Source organism: Pristiophorus japonicus, chromosome 21 (assembly GCF_044704955.1).
Source record: "Pristiophorus japonicus isolate sPriJap1 chromosome 21, sPriJap1.hap1, whole genome shotgun sequence".
NCBI classification, from domain to species: domain Eukaryota; kingdom Metazoa; phylum Chordata; class Chondrichthyes; family Pristiophoridae; genus Pristiophorus; species Pristiophorus japonicus.
The window spans coordinates 83,885,619-83,911,643 of NC_091997.1; the positions used below are offsets into that span (position 1 = coordinate 83,885,619).

The 26,025-nt window shown below is 42.6% G+C and overlaps 1 protein-coding gene across 1 annotated transcript in view; it reads right to left on the bottom strand.

The window, feature by feature from the left end:
* Nucleotides 1-26,025, bottom strand: part of LOC139233563 (uncharacterized protein in mobD 3'region-like) — a 46,264-nt gene that overhangs the window by 11,759 nt on the left and 8,480 nt on the right. Inside the window, exon 2 of the mRNA XM_070863965.1 lies at nt 21,958-22,039. Coding sequence (XP_070720066.1) covers nt 21,958-22,039 — 82 coding nt within the window. The remainder of the gene's footprint in view (nt 1-21,957; nt 22,040-26,025) is intronic.

Below are 26,025 nucleotides of genomic sequence, written 5' to 3' on the forward strand. Positions count from 1 at the left end.
TCTCAGTCAATTCTCTGTCAGTCAATTCACTCTCAGTCAATTCACCAACAGACAATTGACACTCATCAATTCTCCCAAAGTCAATTCAAACTCAGTCAATTCACCCTCAGTCAAATCACTCGCAGTCAATTCACCCTCAGTCAATTCACTCTCAGTCAATTCACCCTCAGTCAATTCACTCGCAGACAATTGATCCTCAGTCAATTCACCCTCAGTCAATTCACCGTCAGTCAATTCACCCTCAAACAAGACACTCTCAGTCAATTCACTATCAGTCAATTCAACCTCAGTCAATTCACCCTCAGTCAATTCATTCTCAGACAACTCACTCTCAGTCAATTCACACTCTGTCAATTCAGCCTCAATCAATTCACTCTGAGACAATTCAATCTCAGTTAATTCACTCTCAGCCAATTCACTCTCAGTCAATTCACCCTCAGTCAATTCACCCTCAGTCAATTCAATCTCAGTCAATTCATCCTCAGTCAATTCACTCTCAGTCAATTCACTCTCAGTCAATTCAATCTCAGTTAATTCACTCTCAGCCAATTCACTCTCAGTCAATTCACCCTCAGTCTATTCAATCTCCGTCAATTCTCTCTCAGTCAATTCAATCTCAGCCAATTCAATCTCAGTCAATTCACCCTCAGAAAATTGACCCTCAGTCAATTCACCCTCAGTCAATTCAATCTCAGTCAATTCTCTCTCAGTCAATTCTCCCACAACAATTCAATCTCAGTCAATTCACCCTCAGTCAAATCACTCGCAGTCAATTCACACTCAGTCAATTCACCCTCAGTCAATTCACTCTCAGTCAATTCACCCTCAGTCAATTCACCCTCAGTCAATTCACTCTCAGTCAATTCACCCTCAGTCAATTCACTCTCAGAAAATTGATCCTCAGTCAATTCACCCTCAGTCAATTCACCGTCAGTCAATTCACCCTCAAACAAGACACTCTCAGTCAATTACTATCAGTCAATTCACCCTCAGTCAATTCAGCCTCAATCAATTCACTCTTAGACAATTCACTCTCAGTCAATTCGCCCTCAGTTAATTCACCCTCAGTCATTCCACCCTCAGTCAATTCACTCTCATTCAATTCACCCTCAGTCAATTCACCCTCAGTCAATTCACTCTCATTCAATTCATCCTCAGTCAATTCACCCTCAGTCAATTCACCCTCAGTCAATTCAGCCTCAGTCAATTCACCATCAGTCAATTCACTCTCAGTAAATTTACCCTAGTCAATTCACTCCCAGTCAATTCACCCTGAGTCAATTCATCCTCAATCAATTCACTCTCAGACAATTGACTCTCATTCAATTCACCCTGAGTCAATTCACCCTCAGTCAATTCACCCTCAGTCAATTCACTCTTAGTCAATTCACCCTGAGATAATTCACACTCAGTAATTTAATTCTCAGTCAATGCACCCTCAGTCAATTCACTCTCAGTCAATTCACTCTCAGTCAATTCAATCTCAGTCAACTCACTCTCAGCCAATTCACTCTCAGCCAATTCACTCTCCGTCAATTCAATCTCAGTCAATTCATCCTCAGTCAATTCACTCTCAGCCAATTCACTCTCAGTCAATTCACCCTCAGTCAATTCAATCTCAGTCAATTCATCCTCAGTCAATTCACTCTCAGTCAATTCACTCTCAGTCAATTCAATCTCAGTCAATTCATCCTCAGTCAATTCACTCTCAGTCAATTCACTCTCAGTCAATTCACTCTCAGTCAATTCGCCCTCAGTTAATTCACCCTCAGTCATTCCACCCTCAATCAATTCACTCTCATTCAATTCAGCCTCAGTCAATTCACCTTCAGTCAATTCACCCTCAGTCAATTCACTCTCATTCAATTCATCCTCAGTCAATTCACGCTCAGTCAATTCACCCTCAGTCAATTCAGCCTCAGTCAATTCACCATAAGTCAATTCACTCCCAGTCAATTCACCCTCAGTCAATTCACCTGAGTCAATTCATCATCAGTCAATTCACTCTCAGTAAATTTACCCTCAGTCAATTCACTCTCAGTCAATTCACCCTGAGTCAATTCATCCTCAGTCAATTCACCCTCAGACAATTGACTCTCATTCAATTCACCCTGAGTCAATTCACCCTCAGTCAATTCACCCTCAGTCAATTCACTCTTAGTCAATTCACCCTGAGATAATTCACACTCAGTAATTTAATTCTCAGTCAATGCACCCTCAGTCAATTAACTCTCAGTCAATTCACCCTCAGTCAATTCACTCTCTGTCAATTCACTCTCAGTCAATTCACCCTCAGTCAATTCACTCTCGGTCAATTCACTCTCGGTCAATTCACTCTCAGTCAATTCACTCTCGGTCAATTCACCCTCAGTCAATTCACTCTCAGTCAATTAACTCTCAGTCAATTCACCCTCAGTCAATTCACCCTCAGTCAATTCACTCTCGGTCAATTCACCCTCAGTCAATTCACCCTCAATCAATTCACCCTCAGTCAATTCACTCTCAGTCAATTCACTCTCAGTCAATTCACTCTCAGTCAATTCACCCTCAGTCAATTCACCCTCAGACAATTCTCACTCACTAACTCAGCCTCAGTCAATTCAGCCTCAGTCAATTCACCCTCAGTCAATTCAGCCTCAGTCAATTCACCCTCAGACAAGTCTCACTCACTAACTCAGCCTCAATCAATTCAGCCTCAGTCAATTCACCCTCAGTCAATTCACCCTCAGTCAATTCACCCTCAGTCAATTCACCCTCAGACAAGTCTCACTCACTAACTCAGCCTCAGTCAATTCACCCTAAGTCAATTCACCCTCAGTCAATCCACCCTCAGTCAAGTCACCATCAGTCAATTCACCCTCAGTCAATTCACCCTCAGTCAATTCACCCTCAGTCAATTCACTCTTAGTCAATTCACCCTGAGATAATTCACACTCAGTAATTTAATTCTCATTCAATGCACCCTCAGTCAATTCACTCTCAGTCAATTCACTCTCAGTCAATTCAATCTCAGTCAACTCACTCTCAGCCAATTCACTCTCAGCCAATTCACTCTCCGTCAATTCACCATCAGTCAATTCAATCTCAGTCAATTCATCCTCAGTCAATTCACTCTCAGCCAATTCACTCTCAGTCAATTCACCCTCAGTCAATTCAATCTCAGTCAATTCATCCTCAGTCAATTCACTCTCAGTCAATTCACTCTCAGTCAATTCAATCTCAGTTAATTCACTCTCAGCCAATTCACTCTCAGTCAATTCACCCTCAGTCAATTCACCATCAGTCAATTCAATCTCAGTCAATTCATCCTCAGTCAATTCACTCTCAGTCAATTCACCCTCAGTCAATTCAATCTCAGTCAATTCTCTCTCAGTCAATTCTCCCACAGTCAATTCAATCTCAGTCAATTCACCCTCAGTCAAATCACTCGCAGTCAATTCACACTCAGTCAATTCACCCTCAGTCAATTCACTCTCAGTCAATTCACCCTCAGTCAATTGACCCTCAGTCAATTCACCCTCAGTCAATTCAATCTCAGTCAATTCTCTCTCAGTTAATTCACTCTCAGCCAATTCAATCTCAGTCAATTCACTCTCAGTCAATTCACTCTCAGTCAATTCAATCTCAGTTAATTCACTCTCAGCCAATTCACTCTCAGTCAATTCACCCTCAGTCAATTCAATCTCAGTCAATTCTCTCTCAGTTAATTCACTCTCAGTCAATTCAATCTCAGTCAATTCACCCTCAGTCAATTCACTCTCAGTCAATTCACCGTCAGTCAATTCACTCTCAGAAAATTGATCCTCAGTCAATTCACCCTCAGTCAATTCACCGTCAGTCAATTCACCCTCAAACAAGACACTCTCAGTCAATTACTATCAGTCAATTCACCCTCAGTAAATTCAGCCTCAATCAATTCACTCTTAGACAATTCACTCTCAGTCAATTCGCCCTCAGTTAATTCACCCTCAGTCATTCCACCCTCAGTCAATTCACTCTCATTCAATTCACCCTCAGTCAATTCACCCTCAGTCAATTCACCCTCAGTCAATTCACTCTCAGTCAATTCAGCCTCAGTCAATTCACCATCAGTCAATTCACTCTCAGTAAATTTACCCTAGTCAATTCACTCTCATTCAATTCATCCTCAGTCAATTCATCCTCAGTCAATTCACCCTCAGTCAATTCACTCCCAGTCAATTCACCCTCAGTCAATTCCCCTGAGTCAATTCATCATCAGTCAATTCACTCTCAGTAAATTTGCCCTCAGTCAATTCACTCTCAGTCAATTCACCCTGAGTCAATTCATCCTCAGTCAATTCACCCTCAGACAATTGACTCTCATTCAATTCACCCTGAGTCAATTCACCCTCAGTCAATTCACCCTCAGTCAATTCACTCTTAGTCAATTCACCCTGAGATAATTCACACTCAGTAATTTAATTCTCAGTCAATGCACCCTCAGTCAATTAACTCTCAGTCAATTCACCCTCAGTCAATTCACTCTCAGTCAATTCACTCTCGGTCAATTCACTCTCAGTCAATTCACTCTCGGTCAATTCATCCTCAGTCAATTCACTCTCAGTCAATTAACTCTCAGTCAATTCACCCTCAGTCAATTCACGCTCAGTCAATTCACTCTCGGTCAATTCACCCTCAGTCAATTCACCCTCAATCAATTCACCCTCAGTCAATTCACTCTCAGTCAATTCACTCTCGGTCAATTCACTCTCAGTCAATTCCCACTTCAGTAAATTCACGCTCAGGTAATTCACCCTCAATCAATTCATCCTCAGACAATTCACTCTCACTCAATTCACCCTCAGTCAATTCACTCTCGGTTAATTCACTCTCGGTCAATTCACCCTCAGTCAATTCCCACTTCAGTAAATTCACCCTCAGTTAATTCACTCTCAGTAAATTCACCCACAGACAATTCAGATTGTGCCAATTCACCCTCAGTCAATTCAGCACCATTCAATTGACACTCAGTCAATTCACCCTCAGTGAAATCACCCTCAGTCAATTCACTGTCAGTCAATTCACCCTCAGTCAATTCACCCTCAGTCAATTCAATCTCAGTTAATTCACTCTCAGCCAATTCACTCTCAGTCAATTCACCCTCAGTCAATTCACTCGCAGTCAATTCACCCTCAGTCAATTCACCCTCATTCAATTCACTCTCTGACAATTCACTGTCTGACAATTCACTCTCGGTCAATTCACTGTCAGTCAATTCACCGTCAGTTAATTCACCATCAGTAAATTCAATCTCAGCCATTTCAATCTCAGCCAATTCACCCTCAGTCAATTCACTCTCAGCCAATTCACTCTCAGTCAATTCACCCTCAGTCAATTCAATCTCAGCCAATTCACCCTCAGTCAATTCAATCTCAGTCAATTCATCCTCAGTCAATTCTATCTCAGCCAATTCACCCTCAGTCAATTCAATCTCAGTCAATTCACGCTCAGACAATTGACCCTCAGTCAATTCACCCTCAGTCAATTCAATCTCAGTCAATTCTCTGTCAGTCAATTCACTCTCAGTCAATTCACCAACAGACAATTGACACTCATCAATTCTCCCAAAGTCAATTCAAACTCAGTCAATTCACCCTCAGTCAAATCACTCGCAGTCAATTCACCCTCAGTCAATTCACTCTCAGTCAATTCACCCTCAGTCAATTCACTCGCAGACAATTGATCCTCAGTCAATTCACCCTCAGTCAATTCACCGTCAGTCAATTCACCCTCAAACAAGACACTCTCAGTCAATTCACTATCAGTCAATTCAACCTCAGTCAATTCACCCTCAGTCAATTCATTCTCAGACAACTCACTCTCAGTCAATTCACACTCTGTCAATTCAGCCTCAATCAATTCACTCTGAGACAATTCAATCTCAGTTAATTCACTCTCAGCCAATTCACTCTCAGTCAATTCACCCTCAGTCAATTCACCCTCAGTCAATTCAATCTCAGTCAATTCATCCTCAGTCAATTCACTCTCAGTCAATTCACTCTCAGTCAATTCAATCTCAGTTAATTCACTCTCAGCCAATTCACTCTCAGTCAATTCACCCTCAGTCAATTCAATCTCCGTCAATTCTCTCTCAGTCAATTCAATCTCAGCCAATTCAATCTCAGTCAATTCACCCTCAGAAAATTGACCCTCAGTCAATTCACCCTCAGTCAATTCAATCTCAGTCAATTCTCTCTCAGTCAATTCTCCCACAACAATTCAATCTCAGTCAATTCACCCTCAGTCAAATCACTCGCAGTCAATTCACACTCAGTCAATTCACCCTCAGTCAATTCACTCTCAGTCAATTCACCCTCAGTCAATTCACCCTCAGTCAATTCACTCTCAGTCAATTCACCCTCAGTCAATTCACTCTCAGAAAATTGATCCTCAGTCAATTCACCCTCAGTCAATTCACCGTCAGTCAATTCACCCTCAAACAAGACACTCTCAGTCAATTACTATCAGTCAATTCACCCTCAGTCAATTCAGCCTCAATCAATTCACTCTTAGACAATTCACTCTCAGTCAATTCGCCCTCAGTTAATTCACCCTCAGTCATTCCACCCTCAGTCAATTCACTCTCATTCAATTCACCCTCAGTCAATTCACCCTCAGTCAATTCACTCTCATTCAATTCATCCTCAGTCAATTCACCCTCAGTCAATTCACCCTCAGTCAATTCAGCCTCAGTCAATTCACCATCAGTCAATTCACTCTCAGTAAATTTACCCTAGTCAATTCACTCCCAGTCAATTCACCCTGAGTCAATTCATCCTCAATCAATTCACTCTCAGACAATTGACTCTCATTCAATTCACCCTGAGTCAATTCACCCTCAGTCAATTCACCCTCAGTCAATTCACTCTTAGTCAATTCACCCTGAGATAATTCACACTCAGTAATTTAATTCTCAGTCAATGCACCCTCAGTCAATTCACTCTCAGTCAATTCACTCTCAGTCAATTCAATCTCAGTCAACTCACTCTCAGCCAATTCACTCTCAGCCAATTCACTCTCCGTCAATTCAATCTCAGTCAATTCATCCTCAGTCAATTCACTCTCAGTCAATTCACTCTCAGTCAATTCACTCTCAGTCAATTCGCCCTCAGTTAATTCACCCTCAGTCATTCCACCCTCAATCAATTCACTCTCATTCAATTCAGCCTCAGTCAATTCACCTTCAGTCAATTCACCCTCAGTCAATTCACTCTCATTCAATTCATCCTCAGTCAATTCACCCTCAGTCAATTCACCCTCAGTCAATTCAGCCTCAGTCAATTCACCATAAGTCAATTCACTCCCAGTCAATTCACCCTCAGTCAATTCACCTGAGTCAATTCATCATCAGTCAATTCACTCTCAGTAAATTTACCCTCAGTCAATTCACTCTCAGTCAATTCACCCTGAGTCAATTCATCCTCAGTCAATTCACCCTCAGACAATTGACTCTCATTCAATTCACCCTGAGTCAATTCACCCTCAGTCAATTCACCCTCAGTCAATTCACTCTTAGTCAATTCACCCTGAGATAATTCACACTCAGTAATTTAATTCTCAGTCAATGCACCCTCAGTCAATTAACTCTCAGTCAATTCACCCTCAGTCAATTCACTCTCTGTCAATTCACTCTCAGTCAATTCACCCTCAGTCAATTCACTCTCGGTCAATTCACTCTCGGTCAATTCACTCTCAGTCAATTCACTCTCGGTCAATTCACCCTCAGTCAATTCACTCTCAGTCAATTAACTCTCAGTCAATTCACCCTCAGTCAATTCACCCTCAGTCAATTCACTCTCGGTCAATTCACCCTCAGTCAATTCACCCTCAATCAATTCACCCTCAGTCAATTCACTCTCAGTCAATTCACTCTCAGTCAATTCACTCTCAGTCAATTCACCCTCAGTCAATTCACCCTCAGACAATTCTCACTCACTAACTCAGCCTCAGTCAATTCAGCCTCAGTCAATTCACCCTCAGTCAATTCAGCCTCAGTCAATTCACCCTCAGACAAGTCTCACTCACTAACTCAGCCTCAATCAATTCAGCCTCAGTCAATTCACCCTCAGTCAATTCACCCTCAGTCAATTCACCCTCAGTCAATTCACCCTCAGACAAGTCTCACTCACTAACTCAGCCTCAGTCAATTCACCCTAAGTCAATTCACCCTCAGTCAATCCACCCTCAGTCAAGTCACCATCAGTCAATTCACCCTCAGTCAATTCACCCTCAGTCAATTCAGCCTCAGTCAATTCACCCTCATTCAATTCACTCTCCGTCAATTCACCCTCAGTCAATTCACTCTCAGTCAATTCACACGAAGTCAATTCACCCTCAGTCAATTCACCCTCAGTCAATTCTACCTCAGACAATTGATCCTTCGTCAATTCAACCGCAGTCAATTCACTCTCCGTCAATTCACCCTCAGTCAATTCACCCTCAGACAATTCACTCTCAGTCAATTCACTCTCACTCAATTCACCCTCAGTCAATTCACCATCAGTCAATTCACTCTCAGTCAATTCACACGAAGTCAATTCACCCTTAGTCATTTTCACGCTCAGTCAATTCACTCACAGTCAATTCACCATCAGTCAATTCAACCTCAGTCAATTTCACACTCAATCAATTCACTCGCAGTCAATTCACTCGCAGTCTATCCATCCTCAGTCTATTCACCCTCAGTCAATTCACCCTCAGTCAATTCACTCTCACTCAATTCAACCTCAGTCAATTAACTCTCACTCAATTCAACCTCAGTCAATTCACCCTCAGTCAATTCAGTCTCAGTCAATTGACCCTCCGTCAATTCACCCTCTGTCAATTCACGCTGGGTCAATTCAGTCTCAGTCAATTCACCCTCAGTCAATTCATCCTCAGTCAATTCACCCTCAGTCAATTCAGCCTCAGTCAATTTACCCTCAGACAAGTCTCACTCACTAATTTAGTCTCAGTCAATTCACTCTCAGTCAATTCATCCTCAGTCAATTCACCCTCAGTCAATTCACCCTCAGTCAATTCACCCTCAGACAATTCACCCTCAGTCAATTCACCCTCAGTCATTCACTCTCAGTCAATTAATCCTCAGTCAATTCTCCCTCAGTAAATTCACACTCAGTCAATTCATTCTCTGTCAATTTACCCTCAGTCAATTAATCCTCAGTCAATTAATCCTCAGTCAATTCACCCTCAGTCAATTCACTCTCAGTCAATTCACCCTCAGTCAATTCACCCTCAGTCAATTCACTCTCAGTCAATTCACCCTCAGTCAATTCACTCTCAGACAATTGATCCTCAGTCAATTCACCCTCAGTCATTTCACTTCAGTCATTTCATCCTCAATCAATTCATCCTCAGACAATTCACCCTCAGTCAATTCACTCTCGGTCAATTCATTCTCAGTCAATTCACTCTCAGTCTATTCACCCTCAGTCAATTCGCACTCAGTCAATTCACTCTCAGTTAATTCACACGAGGTCAATTTCACCCTCAGTCAATTCACCCTCAGACAATTGATCCTTAGTCAATTCAACCTCAGTCAATTCACTCAACGTCAATTCACCCTCAGTCAATTCACCCTCAGACAATTCACTCTCAGTCAATTCACCCTCAGTTAATTCACTTTCAGTCAATTCACCCACAGACAGTTCAGCATCAGTCAATTCACCCTCAATCAATTCACTCTTAGACAATTCACTCCCAGTCAATTCACCCTCAGTCAATTCACCCTCAGTCAATTCACCCTCAGTCAATTCAGCCTCAGTTAATTCACCCTCAGACAACTCACTCTCAGTCAATTCACCCTCAGTCAATTCACCCTCAGTCAATTCACCCTCAGTCAATTCAGCCTCAGTCAATTCACCCTCATTCAATTCACTCTCCGTCAATTCACCCTCAGTCAATTCACTCTCAGTCAATTCACACGAAGTCAATTCACCCTCAGTCAATTCACCCTCAGTCAATTCTACCTCAGACAATTGATCCTTCGTCAATTCAACCGCAGTCAATTCACTCTCCGTCAATTCACCCGCAGTCAATTCAACCTCAGACAATTCACTCTCAGTCAATTCACTCTCACTCAATTCACCCTCAGACAATTCACTCTCAGTCAATTCACTCTCACTCAATTCACCCTCAGTCAATTCACCCTCAGTCAATTCACCCTTAGTCATTTTCACGCTCAGTCAATTCACTCACAGTCAATTCACCATCAGTCAATTCAACCTCAGTCAATTTCACACTCAATCAATTCACTCGCAGTCAATTCACTCGCAGTCTATCCATCCTCAGTCTATTCACCCTCAGTCAATTCACCCTCAGTCAATTCACTCTCACTCAATTCAACCTCAGTCAATTAACTCTCACTCAATTCAACCTCAGTCATTTCATCCTCAATCAATTCATCCTCAGACAATTCACCCTCAGTCAATTCACTCTCGGTCATTTCATTCTCAGTCAATTCACTCTCAGTCTATTCACCCTCAGTCAATTCGCACTCAGTCAATTCACTCTCAGTCAATTCACACGAGGTCAATTTCACCCTCAGTCAATTCACCCTCAGACAATTGATCCTTAGTCAATTCAACCTCAGTCAATTCACTCAACGTCAATTCACCCTCAGTCAATTCACCCTCAGACAATTCACTCTCAGTCAATTCAACCTCAGTCAATTCACCCTCAGAATATTCACCCTCAGTCAATTCACCCTCAGTTAATTCACTCTCAGTCAATTCACCCACAGACAGCTCAGCATCAGTCAATTCACCCTCATTCAATTCACTCTCCGTCAATTCACCCTCAGTCAATTCACTCTCAGTCAATTCACACGAAGTCAATTCACCCTCAGTCAATTCACCCTCAGTCAAATCACTCGCAGTCAATTCACACTCAGTCAATCCACCCTCAGTCAATTCACCCTCAGTCAATCCACCCTCAGTCAATTCACCCTCAGTCAATTCACCCTCAGTCAATTCACTCTCAGTCAATTCACCCTCAGTCAATTCACTCGCAGACAATCGATCCTCAGTTTATTCACCCTCAGTCAATTCACCGTCAGTCAATTCACTCTCAAACAAGACACTCTCAGTCAATTCACTATCAGTCAATTCAACCTCAGTCAATTCATCCTCAGTCAATTCATTCTCAGACAACTCACTCTCAGTCAATTCACACTCTGTCAATTCAGCCTCAATCAATTCACTCTTAGACAATTCACTCCCAGTCAATTCACCCTCAGTCAATTCACCCTCAGTCAATTCACCCTCAGTCAATTCAGCCTCAGTTAATTCACCCTCAGACAACTCACTCTCAGTCAATTCACCCTCAGTCAATTCACCCTCAGTCAATTCACCCTCAGTCAATTCAGCCTCAGTCAATTCACCCTCATTCAATTCACTCTCCGTCAATTCACCCTCAGTCAATTCACTCTCAGTCAATTCACACGAAGTCAATTCACCCTCAGTCAATTCACCCTCAGTCAATTCTACCTCAGACAATTGATCCTTCGTCAATTCAACCGCAGTCAATTCACTCTCCGTCAATTCACCCTCAGTCAATTCACCCTCAGACAATTCACTCTCAGTCAATTCACTCTCACTCAATTCACCCTCAGTCAATTCACCATCAGTCAATTCACTCTCAGTCAATTCACCCTCAGTCAATTCACCCTTAGTCATTTTCACGCTCAGTCAATTCACTCACAGTCAATTCACCATCAGTCAATTCAACCTCAGTCAATTTCACACTCAATCAATTCACTCGCAGTCAATTCACTCGCAGTCTATCCATCCTCAGTCTATTCACCCTCAGTCAATTCACCCTCAGTCAATTCACTCTCACTCAATTCAACCTCAGTCAATTAACTCTCACTCAATTCAACCTCAGTCAATTCACCCTCAGTCAATTCAGTCTCAGTCAATTGACCCTCCGTCAGTTCACCCTCTGTCAATTCACGCTGGGTCAATTCAGTCTCAGTCAATTCACCCTCAGTCAATTCATCCTCAGTCAATTCACCCTCAGTCAATTCAGCCTCAGTCAATTTACCCTCAGACAAGTCTCACTCACTAATTTAGTCTCAGTCAATTCACCCTCAGTCAATTCATCCTCAGTCAATTCACCCTCAGTCAATTCACCCTCAGTCAATTCACCCTCAGACAATTCACCCTCAGTCAATTCACCCTCAGTCATTCACTCTAAGTCAATTAATCCTCAGTCAATTCTCCCTCAGTAAATTCACACTCAGTCAATTCATTCTCTGTCAATTTACCCTCAGTCAATTAATCCTCAGTCAATTCATCCTCAGTCAATTCACCCTCAGTCAATTCACCCTCAGTCAATTCACTCTCAGTCATTTCACCCTCAATCAATTCACTCTCAGTCAATTCACATTCAGAAAATTCACCCTCAGTCAATTCACCCTCAGTCAATTCACTCTCAGTCAATTCACCCTCAGTCAATTCACTCGAAGTCATTTCACCATCAGTCAATTCATCCTCAGTCAATTCAGTCTCCGTCAATTCACCCTCCGTCAATTCACCCTCCGTCAATTCACCCTCGGTTCATTCACGCTCGGTCAATTCACCCTCAGTCAATTCGCTCTTCGTCAATTCACACTCAGTCAATTCACCCTCAGTCAATTCACCCTCAGTCAATTCACTCTCAGTCAATTCACACGAAGTCAATTCACCCTCAGTCAATTCACCCTCAGTCAATTCACCCTCAGACAATTGATCCTCAGTCAATTCAACATCAGTCAATTCACTCTCCGTCAATTCACCCTCGTCAATTCACCCTCAGTCAATTCGCTCTTCGTCAATTCACTCTCAGTCAATTCAACCTCAGTCAATTCACCCTCAGTCAATTCACTCTCAGTCAATTCACACGAAGTCAATTCACCCTCAGTCAATTCACCCTCAGACAATTGATCCTTCGTCAATTCAACCTCAGTCAATTCACTCTCACTCAATTCAACCTCAGTCAATTAACTCTCACTCAATTCAACCTCAGTCAATTCACCCTCAGTCAATTCAGTCTCAGTCAATTGACCCTCCGTCAATTCACCCTCTGTCAATTCACGCTGGGTCAATTCAGTCTCAGTCAATTCACCCTCAGTCAATTCATCCTCAGTCAATTCACCCTCAGTCAATTCAGCCTCAGTCAATTAATCCTCAGTCAATTCATCCTCAGTCAATTCACCCTCAGTCAATTCACTCTCAGTCATTTCACCCTCAATCAATTCACTCTCAGTCAATTCACGTTCAGAAAATTCACCCTCAGTCAATTCACCCTCAGTCAATTCACTCTCAGTCAATTCACCCTCAGTCAATTCACTCTCAGAAAATTGATCCTCAGTCAATTCACCCTCAGTCATTTCACTTCAGTCATTTCATCCTCAATCAATTCATCCTCAGACAAGTCACCCTCAGTCAATTCACTCTCGGTCAATTCATTCTCAGTCAATTCACTCTCAGTCTATTCACCCTCAGTCAATTCGCACTCAGTCAATTCACTCTCAGTCAATTCACACGAGGTCAATTTCACCCTCAGTCAATTCACCCTCAGACAATTGATCCTTCGTCAATTCAACCTCAGTCAATTCACTCAACGTCAATTCACCCTCAGTCAATTCACCCTCAGACAATTCACTCTCAATCAATTCAACCTCAGTCAATTCACCCTCAGAATATTCACCCTCAGTCAATTCACCCTCAGTTAATTCACTCTCAGTCAATTCACCCACAGACAGTTCAGCATCAGTCAATTCACCCTCATTCAATTCAATCTCCGTCAATTCACCCTCAGTCAATTCACTCTCAGTCAATTCACACGAAGTCAATTCACCCTCAGTCAATTCACCCTCAGTCAAATCACTCGCAGTCAATTCACACTCAGTCAATCCACCCTCAGTCAATTCACCCTCAGTCAATTCACCCTCAGTCAATTCACTCTCAGTCAATTCACCCTCAGGCAATTCACTCGCAGACAATCGATCCTCAGTTTATTCACCCTCAGTCAATTCACCGTCAGTCAATTCACTCTCAAACAAGACACTCTCAGTCAATTCACTATCAGTCAATTCAACCTCAGTCAATTCACCCTCAGTCAATTCATTCTCAGACAACTCACTCTCAGTCAATTCACACTCTGTCAATTCAGCCTCAATCAATTCACTCTTAGACAATTCACTCCCAGTCAATTCACCCTCAGTCAATTCACCCTCAGTCAATTCACCCTCAGTCAATTCAGCCTCAGTTAATTCACCCTCAGACAACTCACTCTCAGTCAATTCACCCTCAGTCAATTCAGCCTCAGTCAATTCACCCTCATTCAATTCACTCTCCGTCAATTCACCCTCAGTCAATTCACTCTCAGTCAATTCACACGAAGTCAATTCACCCTCAGTCAATTCACCCTCAGTCAATTCACCCTCAGACAATTGATTCTTCGTCAATTCAACCGCAGTCAATTCACTCTCCGTCAATTCACCCTCAGTCAATTCACCCTCAGACAATTCACTCTCAGTCAATTCACTCTCACTCAATTCACCCTCAGTCAATTCACCATCAGTCAATTCACTCTCAGTCAATTCACCCTCAGTCAATTCACCCTTAGTCATTTTCACGCTCAGTCAATTCACTCACAGTCAATTCACCATCAGTCAATTCAACCTCAGTCAATTTCACACTCAATCAATTCACTCGCAGTCAATTCACTCGCAGTCTATCCATCCTCAGTCTATTCACCCTCAGTCAATTCACCCTCAGTCAATTCACTCTCACTCAATTCAACCTCAGTCAATTAACTCTCACTCAATTCAACCTCAGTCAATTCACCCTCAGTCAATTCAGTCTCAGTCAATTGACCCTCCGTCAATTCACCCTCTGTCAATTCACGCTGGGTCAATTCAGTCTCAGTCAATTCACCCTCAGTCAATTCACCCTCAGTCAATTCACCCTCAGACAATTCACCCTCAGTCAATTCACCCTCAGTCATTCACTCTCAGTCAATTAATCCTCAGTCAATTCATCCTCAGTCAATTCACCCTCAGTCAATTCACCTTCAGTCAATTCACCCTCAGTCAATTCACTCTCAGTCATTTCACCCTCAATCAATTCACTCTCAGTCAATTCACATTCAGAAAATTCACCCTCAGTCAATTCACCCTCAGTCAATTCACTCTCAGTCAATTCACCCTCAGTCAATTCACTCTCAGACAATTGATCCTCAGTCAATTCACCCTCAGTCATTTCACTTCAGTCATTTCATCCTCAATCAATTCATCCTCAGACAATTCACCCTCAGTCAATTCACTCTCGGTCAATTCATTCTCAGTCAATTCACTCTCAGTCTATTCACCCTCAGTCAATTCGCACTCAGTCAATTCACTCTCAGTCAATTCACACGAGGTCAATTTCACCCTCAGTCAATTCACCCTCAGACAATTGATCCTTAGTCAATTCAACCTCAGTCAATTCACTCAACGTCAATTCACCCTCAGTCAATTCACCCTCAGACAATTCACTCTCAGTCAATTCAACCTCAGTCAATTCACCCTCAGAATATTCACCCTCAGTCAATTCACTCTCCGTCAATTCACCCTCAGTCAATTCACTCTCAGTCAATTCACACGAAGTCAATTCACCCTCAGTCAATTCACCCTCAGTCAATTCACTCTCAGACAATTGATCCTCAGTCAATTCACCCTCAGTCATTTCACTTCAGTCATTTCATCCTCAATCAATTCATCCTCAGACAATTCACCCTCAGTCAATTCACTCTCGGTCAATTCATTCTCAGTCAATTCACTCTCAGTCTATTCACCCTCAGTCAATTCGCACTCAGTCAATTCACTCTCAGTCAATTCACACGAGGTCAATTTCACCCTCAGTCAATTCACCCTCAGACAATTGATCCTTAGTCAATTCAACCTCAGTCAATTCACTCAACGTCAATTCACCCTCAGTCAATTCACCCTCAGACAATTCACTCTCAGTCAATTCAACCTCAGTCAATTCACTCTCAGAATATTCACCCTCAGTCAATTCACCCTCAGTTAATTCACTCTCAGTCAATTCACCCACAGACAGTTCAGCATCAGTCAATTCACCCTCATTCAATTCACTCTCCGTCAATTCACCCTCAGTCAATTCACTCTCAGTCAATTCACACGAAGTCAATTCACCCTCAGTCAATTCACCCTCAGTCAATTCACCCTCAGACAATTGATCCTTAGTCAATTCAACCTCAGTCAATTCACTCTCCGTCAATTCACCCTCAGTCAATTCACCCTCAGACAATTCACTCTCAGTCAATTCAACCTCAGTCAATTCACACTCAGTCAATTCACCCACAGACAATTCAGCATCAGTCAATTCACCCTCATTCAATTCAGACTCCGTCAATTCACCCTCCGTCAATTCATCCTCAGTCAATACACCCTCAGACAAGTCTCACTCACTAATTCAGTCTCAGTCAATTCACTCTCAGTCAATTCGCTCTCAGTCAATTCACCCTCAGTCAATTCACTCTCCGTCAATTCACTCTCCGTCAATTCACCCTCAGGCATTTTCACACTCAGTCAATTCACTCACAGTTAATTCACTCTCAGTCAATTCACCCTCACTCAATTCACTCGAAGTCATTTCACCATCAGTCAATTCACCCTCAGTCAATTCAGTCTCCGTCAATTCACCCTCCGTCAATTCACCCTCCGTCAATTCACCCTCGGTTCATTCACGCTCGGTCAATTCACCCTCAGTCAATTCGCTCTTCGTCAATTCACACTCAGTCAATTCACCCTCAGTCAATTCATCCTCAGTCAATTCACCCTCAGTCAATTCACCCTCAGTCAATTCACTCTCAGTCAATTCACACGAAGTCAATTCACCCTCAGTCAATTCACCCTCAGTCAATACACCCTCAGACAATTGATCCTCAGTCAATTCAGCCTCAGTCAATTCACTCTCCATCAATTCACCCTCGTCAATTCACCCTCAGACAATTCACTCTCAGTCAATTCAACCTCAGTCAATTCACCCTCAGTCAATTCACTCTCAGTCAATTCACACGAAGTCAATTCACCCTCATTCAATTCACCCTCAGACAATTGATCCTCAGTCAATTCAACCTCAGTCAATTCACTCTCCGTCAATTCACCCTCAGTCAATTCACCCTCAGACAATTCACTCTCTGTCAATTCAACCTCAGTCAATTCACCCTCAGAATATTCACCCTCAGTCAATTTACCCTCAGTTAATTCACCCTCAGACATTTCAGCATCAGTCAATTCACTCTCAGTCAATTCACATTCAGAAAATTCACCCTCAGTCAATTCACCCTCAGTCAATTCACTCTCAGTCAATTCACCCTCAGTCAATTCACTCTCAGACAATTGATCCTCAGTCAATTCACCCTCAGTCATTTCACTTCAGTCATTTCATCCTCAATCAATTCATCCTCAGACAATTCACCCTCAGTCAATTCACTCTCGGTCAATTCATTCTCAGTCAATTCACTCTCAGTCTATTCACCCTCAGTCAATTCGCACTCAGTCAATTCACTCTCAGTCAATTCACACGAGGTCAATTTCACCCTCAGTCAATTCACCCTCAGACAATTGATCCTTCGTCAATTCAACCTCAGTCAATTCACTCAACGTCAATTCACCCTCAGTCAATTCACCCTCAGACAATTCACTCTCAGTCAATTCAACCTCAGTCAATTCACCCTCAGAATATTCACCCTCAGTCAATTCACCCTCAGTTAATTCACTCTCAGTCAATTCACCCACAGACAGTTCAGCATCAGTCAATTCACCCTCATTCAATTCACTCTCCGTCAATTCACCCTCAGTCAATTCACTCTCAGTCAATTCACACGAAGTCAATTCACCCTCAGTCAATTCACCCTCAGTCAAATCACTCGCAGTCAATTCACACTCAGTCAATCCACCCTCAGTCAATTCACCCTCAGTCAATTAACCCTCAGTCAATTCACTCTCAGTCAATTCACCCTCAGTCAATTCACTCGCAGACAATCTATCCTCAGTTTATTCACCCTCAGTCAATTCACCGTCAGTCAATTCACTCTCAAACAAGACACTCTCAGTCAATTCACTATCAGTCAATTCAACCTCAGTCAATTCACCCTCAGTCAATTCATTCTCAGACAACTCACTCTCAGTCAATTCACACTCTGTCAATTCAGCCTCAATCAATTCACTCTTAGACAATTCACTCCCAGTCAATTCACCCTCAGTCAATTCACCCTCAGTCAATTCACCCTCAGTCAATTCAGCCTCAGTTAATTCACCCTCAGACAACTCACTCTCAGTCAATTCACCCTCAGTCAATTCACCCTCAGTCAATTCACCCTCAGACAAGACACTCTCAGTCAATTCACCCTCAGTCAATTCACCCTTAGTCAATTCACCCTCAGTCAATTCAGCCTCAGTCAATTCACCCTCATTCAATTCACTCTCCGTCAATTCACCCTCAGTCAATTCACACGAAGTCAATTCACCCTCAGTCAATTCACCCTCAGTCAATTCACCCTCAGACAATTGATCCTTCGTCAATTCAACCGCAGTCAATTCACTCTCCGTCAATTCACCCTCAGTCAATTCACCCTCAGACAATTCACTCTCAGTCAATTCACTCTCACTCAATTCACCCTCAGTCAATTCACCATCAGTCAATTCACTCTCAGTCAATTCACCCTCAGTCAATTCACCCTTAGTCATTTTCACGCTCAGTCAATTCACTCACAGTCAATTCACCATCAGTCAATTCAACCTCAGTCAATTTCACACTCAATCAATTCACTCGCAGTCAATTCACACGCAGTCTATCCATCCTCAGTCTATTCACCCTCAGTCAATTCACCCTCAGTCAATTCACTCTCACTCAATTCAACCTCAGTCAATTAACTCTCACTCAATTCAACCTCAGTCAATTCACCCTCAGTCAATTCAGTCTCAGTCAATTGACCCTACGTCAATTCACCCTCTGTCAATTCACGCTGGGTCAATTCAGTCTCAGTCAATTCACCCTCAGTCAATTCATCCTCAGTCAATTCACCCTCAGTCAATTCAGCCTCAGTCAATTTACCCTCAGACAAGTCTCACTCACTAATTTAGTCTCAGTCAATTCACCCTCAGTCAATTCATCCTCAGTCAATTCACCCTCAGTCAATTCACCCTCAGTCAATTCACCCTCAGACAATTCACCCTCAGTCAATTCACCCTCAGTCATTCACTCTCAGTCAATTAATCCTCAGTCAATTCTCCCTCAGTAAATTCACACTCAGTCAATTCATTATCTGTCAATTTACCCTCAGTCAATTAATCCTCAGTCAATTCATCCTCAGTCAATTCACCCTCAGTCAATTCACCCTCAGTCAATTCACCCTCAGTCAATTCACTCTCAGTCATTTCACCCTCAATCAATTCACTCTCAGTCAATTCACATTCAGAAAATTCACCCTCAGTCAATTCACCCTCAGTCAATTCACTCTCAGTCAATTCACCCTCAGTCAATTCACTCTCAGACAATTGATCCTCAGTCAATTCACCCTCAGTCATTTCACTCTCGGTCAATTCATTCTCAGTCAATTCACTCTCAGTCAATTCACCCTCAGTCAATTCACTCTCGGTCAATTCATTCTCAGTCAATTCACTCTCAGTCAATTCACCCTCAGTCAATTCACTCTCGGTCAATTCATTCTCAGTCAATTCACTCTCAGTCTATTCACCCTCAGTCAATTCGCACTCAGTCAATTCACTCTCAGTCAATTCACACGAGGTCAATTTCACCCTCAGTCAATTCACCCTCAGACAATTGATCCTTAGTCAATTCAACCTCAGTCAATTCACTCAACGTCAATTCACCCTCAGTCAATTCACCCTCAGACAATTCACTCTCAGTCAATTCAACCTCAGTCAATTCACCCTCAGAATATTCACCCTCAGTCAATTCACCCTCAGTTAATTCACTCTCAGTCAATTCACCCACAGACAGTTCAGCATCAGTCAATTCACCCTCATTCAATTCACTCTCCGTCAATTCACCCTCAGTCAATTCACTCTCAGTCAATTCACACGAAGTCAATTCACCCTCAGTCAATTCACCCTCAGTCAATTCACCCTCAGACAATTGATCCTTAGTCAATTCAACCTCAGTCAATTCACTCTCCGTCAATTCACCCTCAGTCAATTCACCCTCAGAAAATTCAGTCTCAGTCAATTCAACCTCAGTCAATTCACCCTCATTCAATTCAGACTCAGTCAATTCACCCTCAGTCAATACACCCTCAGACAAGTCTCACTCACTAAATCAGTCTCAGTCAATTCACTCTCAGTCAATTCGCTCTCAGTCAATTCACCCTAAGTCAATTCACTCTCCGTCAATTCACTCTCCGTCAATTCACCCTCAGTCATTTTCACACTCAGTCAATTCACTCACAGTTAATTCACTCTCAGTCAATTCACCCTCAGTCAATTCACTCGAAGTCATTTCACCATCAGTCAATTCACCCTCAGTCAATTCAGTCTCCGTCAATTCACGCTCGGTCAATTCACCCTCAGTCAATTCGCTCTTCGTCAATTCACTCTCAGTCAATTCACCCTCAGTCAATTCACCCTTAGTCATTTTCACGCTCAGTCAATTCACTCACAGTCAATTCACCATCAGTCAATTCAACCTCAGTCAATTTCACACTCAATCAATTCACTCGCAGTCAATTCACTCGCAGTCTATCCATCCTCAGTCTATTCACCCTCAGTCAATTCACCCTCAGTCAATTCACTCTCACTCAATTCAACACCTCAGTCAATTAACTCTCACTCAATTCAACCTCAGTCAATTCACCCTCAGTCAATTCAGTCTCAGTCAATTGACCCTCCGTCAATTCACCCTCTGTCAATTCACGCTGGATCAATTCAGTCTCAGTCAATTCACTCTCAGTCAATTCATGCTCAGTCAATTCACCCTCAGTCAATTCAGCCTCAGTCAATTTACCCTCAGACAAGTCTCACTCACTAATTTATTCTCAGTCAATTCACCCTCAGTCAATTCATCCTCAGTCAATTCACCCTCAGTCAATTCACCCTCAGTCAATTCACCCTCAGACAATTCACCCTCAGTCAATTCACCCTCAGTCATTTCACCCTCAGTCAATTCACCCTCAGTCAATTCACTCTCAGTCATTTCACCCTCAATCAATTCACTCTCAGTCAATTCACATTCAGAAAATTCACCTTCAGTCAATTCACCCTCAGTCAATTCACTCTCAGTCAATTCACCCTCAGTCAATTCACTCTCAGACAATTGATCCTCAGTCAATTCACCCTCAGTCATTTCACTTCAGTCATTTCATCCTCAATCAATTCATCCTCAGACAATTCACCCTCAGTCAATTCACTCTCGGTCAATTCATTCTCAGTCAATTCACTCTCAGTCTATTCACCCTCAGTCAATTCGCACTCAGTCAATTCACTCTCAGTCAATTCACACGAGGTCAATTTCACCCTCAGTCAATTCACCCTCAGACAATTGATCCTTAGTCAATTCAACCTCAGTCAATTCACTCAACGTCAATTCACCCTCAGTCAATTCACCCTCAGACAATTCACTCTCAGTCAATTCAACCTCAGTCAATTCACCCTCAGAATATTCACCCTCAGTCAATTCACCCTCAGTTAATTCACTCTCAGTCAATTCACCCACAGACAGTTCAGCATCAGTCAATTCACCCTCATTCAATTCACTCTCCGTCAATTCACCCTCAGTCAATTCACTCTCAGTCAATTCACACGAAGTCAATTCACCCTCAGTCAATTCACCCTCAGTCAATTCACCCTCAGACAATTGATCCTTAGTCAATTCACCCTCAGTCAATTCACTCTCCGTCAATTCACCCTCAGTCAATTCACCCTCAGACAATTCACTCTCAGTCAATTCAACCTCAGTCAATTCACCCTCACTCAATTCACTCGAAGTCATTTCACCATCAGTCAATTCACCTTCAGTCAATACACCCTCAGACAAGTCTCACTCACTAATTCAGTCTCAGTCAATTCACTCTCAGTCAATTCGCTCTCAGTCAATTCACCCTCAGTCAATTCACTCTCCGTCAATTCACTCTCCGTCAATTCACCCTCAGTCATTTTCACACTCAGTCAGTTCACTCACAGTTAATTCACTCTCAGTCAATTCACCCTCACTCAATTCACTCGAAGTCATTTCACCATCAGTCAATTCACCCTCAGTCAATTCAGTCTCCGTCAATTCACCCTCCGTCAATTCACCCTCCGTCAATTCACCCTCGGTTCATTCACGCTCGGTCAATTCACCCTCAGTCAATTCGCTCTTCGTCAATTCACACTCAGTCAATTCATCCTCAGTCAATTCACCCTCAGTCAATTCACCCTCAGTCAATTCACTCTCAGTCAATTCACACGAAGTCAATTCACCCTCAGTCAATTCACCCTCAGTCAATTCACCCTCAGACAATTGATCCTCAGTCAATTCAACCTCAGTCAATTCACTCTCCGTCAATTCACCCTCGTCAATTCACCCTCAGACAATTCACTCTCAGTCAATTCAACCTCAGTCAATTCACACGAAGTCAATTCACCCTCATTCAATTCACCCTCAGACAATTGATCCTCAGTCAATTCAACCTCAGTCAATTCACTCTCCGTCAATTCACCCTCAGTCAATTCACCCTCAGACAATTCACTCTCTGTCAATTCAACCTCAGTCAATTCACCCTCAGAATATTCACCCTCAGTCAATTCACCCTCAGTTAATTCACCCTCAGACAATTCAGCATCAGTCAATTCACCCTCAGTTAATTCACCCTCAGACAATTCAGCATCAGTCAATTCACCCTCAGAATATTCACCCTCAGTCAATTCAATCTAAGTCATTTCACCCTCAGTCAATTCACCCTCAGACAATTCACTCTCAGTCAATTCACCCTCAGTCAATTCACTCTCAGACAATTGATCCTCAGTCAATTCACCCTCAGTCATTTCACTTCAGTCATTTCATCCTCAATCAATTCATCCTCAGACAATTCACCCTCAGTCAATTCACTCTCGGTCAATTCATTCTCAGTCAATTCACTCTCAGTCTATTCACCCTCAGTCAATTCGCACTCAGTCAATTCACTCTCAGTCAATTCACACGAGGTCAATTTCACCCTCAGTCAATTCACCCTCAGACAATTGATCCTTAGTCAATTCAACCTCAGTCAATTCACTCAACGTCAATTCACCCTCAGTCAATTCACCCTCAGACAATTCACTCTCAGTCAATTCAACCTCAGTCAATTCACCCTCAGAATATTCACCCTCAGTCAATTCACCCTCAGTTAATTCACTCTCAGTCAATTCACCCACAGACAGTTCAGCATCAGTCAATTCACCCTCATTCAATTCACTCTCCGTCAATTCACCCTCAGTCAATTCACTCTCAGTCAATTCACACGAAGTCAATTCACCCTCAGTCAATTCACCCTCAGTCAATTCACCCTCAGACAATTGATCCTTAGTCAATTCAACCTCAGTCAATTCACACTCCGTCAATTCACCCTCAGTCAATTCACCCTCAGACAATTCACTCTCAGTCAATTCAACCTCAGTCAATTCACACTCAGTCAATTCACCCACAGACAATTCAGCATCAGTCAATTCACCCTCATTCAATTCAGACTCAGTCAATTCACCCTCAGTCAATACACCCTCAGACAAGTCTCACTCACTAATTCAGTCTCAGTCAATTCACTCTCAGTCAATTCGCTCTCAGTCAATTCACCCTCAGTCAATTCACTCTCCGTCAATTCACTCTCCGTCAATTCACCCTCAGTCATTTTCACACTCAGTCAGTTCACTCACAGTTAATTCACTCTCAGTCAATTCACCCTCAGTCAATTCAGTCTCCGTCAATTCACCCTCCGTCAATTCACCCTCCGTCAATTCACCCTCGGTTCATTCACGCTCGGTCAATTCACCCTCAGTCAATTCGCTCTTCGTCAATTCACACTCAGTCAATTCATCCTCAGTCAATTCACCCTCAGTCAATTCACCCTCAGTCAATTCACTCTCAGTCAATTCACACGAAGTCAATTCACCCTCAGTCAATTCACCCTCAGTCAATTCACCCTCAGACAATTGATCCTCAGTCAATTCAACCTCAGTCAATTCACTCTCCGTCAATTCACCCTCGTCAATTCACCCTCAGACAATTCACTCTCAGTCAATTCAACCTCAGTCAATTCACCCTCAGTCAATTCACTCTCAGTCAATTCACACGAAGTCAATTCACCCTCAGTCAATTCACCCTCAGAAAATTGATCCTCAGTCAATTCAACCTCAGTCAATTCACCCTCAGTCAATTCACCCTCAGACAATTCACTCTCAGTCAATTCAACCTCAGTCAATTCACACGAAGTCAATTCACCCTCATTCAATTCACCCTCAGACAATTGATCCTCAGTCAATTCAACCTCAGTCAATTCACTCTCCGTCAATTCACCCTCAGTCAATTCACCCTCAGACAATTCACTCTCTGTCAATTCAACCTCAGTCAATTCACCCTCAGAATATTCACCCTCAGTCAATTCACCCTCAGTTAATTCACCCTCAGTCAATTCAACCTCAGTCAATTCACCCTCAGAATATTCACCCTCAGTCAATTCACCCTCAGTTAATTCACCCTCAGAAAATTCAGCATCAGTCAATTCACCCTCAGTCAATTCAATCTAAGTCATTTCACCGTCAGTCAATTCACTCTCAGTCAATTCACCCTCAGTCAATTCACTCTCAGACAATTGATCCTCAGTCAATTCACCCTCAGTCATTTCACTTCAGTCATTTCATCCTCAATCAATTCATCCTCAGACAATTCACCCTCAGTCAATTCACTCTCGGTCAATTCATTCTCAGTCAATTCACTCTCAGTCTATTCACCCTCAGTCAATTCACTCTCAGTCAATTCACACGAGGTCAATTTCACCCTCAGTCAATTCACCCTCAGACAATTGATCCTTAGTCAATTCAACCTCAGTCAATTCACTCAACGTCAATTCACCCTCAGTCAATTCACCCTCAGACAATTCACTCTCAGTCAATTCACCCTCAGTTAATTCACTCTCAGTCAATTCACCCACAGACAGTTCAGCATCAGTCAATTCACCCTCATTCAATTCACTCTCCGTCAATTCACCCTCAGTCAATTCACTCTCAGTCAATTCACACGAAGTCAATTCACCCTCAGTCAATTCACCCTCAGTCAATTCACCCTCAGACAATTGATCCTTAGTCAATTCAACCTCAGTCAATTCACTCTCCGTCAATTCACCCTCAGTCAATTCACCCTCAGACAATTCACTCTCAGTCAATTCAACCTCAGTCAATTCACACTCAGTCAATTCACCCACAGACAATTCAGCATCAGTCAATTCACCCTCATTCAATTCAGACTCAGTCAATTCACCCTCAGTCAATACACCCTCAGACAAGTCTCACTCACTAATTCAGTCTCAGTCAATTCACTCTCAGTCAATTCGCTCTCAGTCAATTCACCCTCAGTCAATTCACTCTCCGTCAATTCACTCTCCGTCAATTCACCCTCAGTCATTTTCACACTCAGTCAGTTCACTCACAGTTAATTCACTCTCAGTCAATTCACCCTCAGTCAATTCAGTCTCCGTCAATTCACCCTCCGTCAATTCACCCTCCGTCAATTCACCCTCGGTTCATTCACGCTCGGTCAATTCACCCTCAGTCAATTCGCTCTTCGTCAATTCACACTCAGTCAATTCATCCTCAGTCAATTCACCCTCAGTCAATTCACCCTCAGTCAATTCACTCTCAGTCAATTCACACGAAGTCAATTCACCCTCAGTCAATTCACCCTCAGTCAATTCACCCTCAGACAATTGATCCTCAGTCAATTCAACCTCAGTCAATTCACTCTCCGTCAATTCACCCTCGTCAATTCA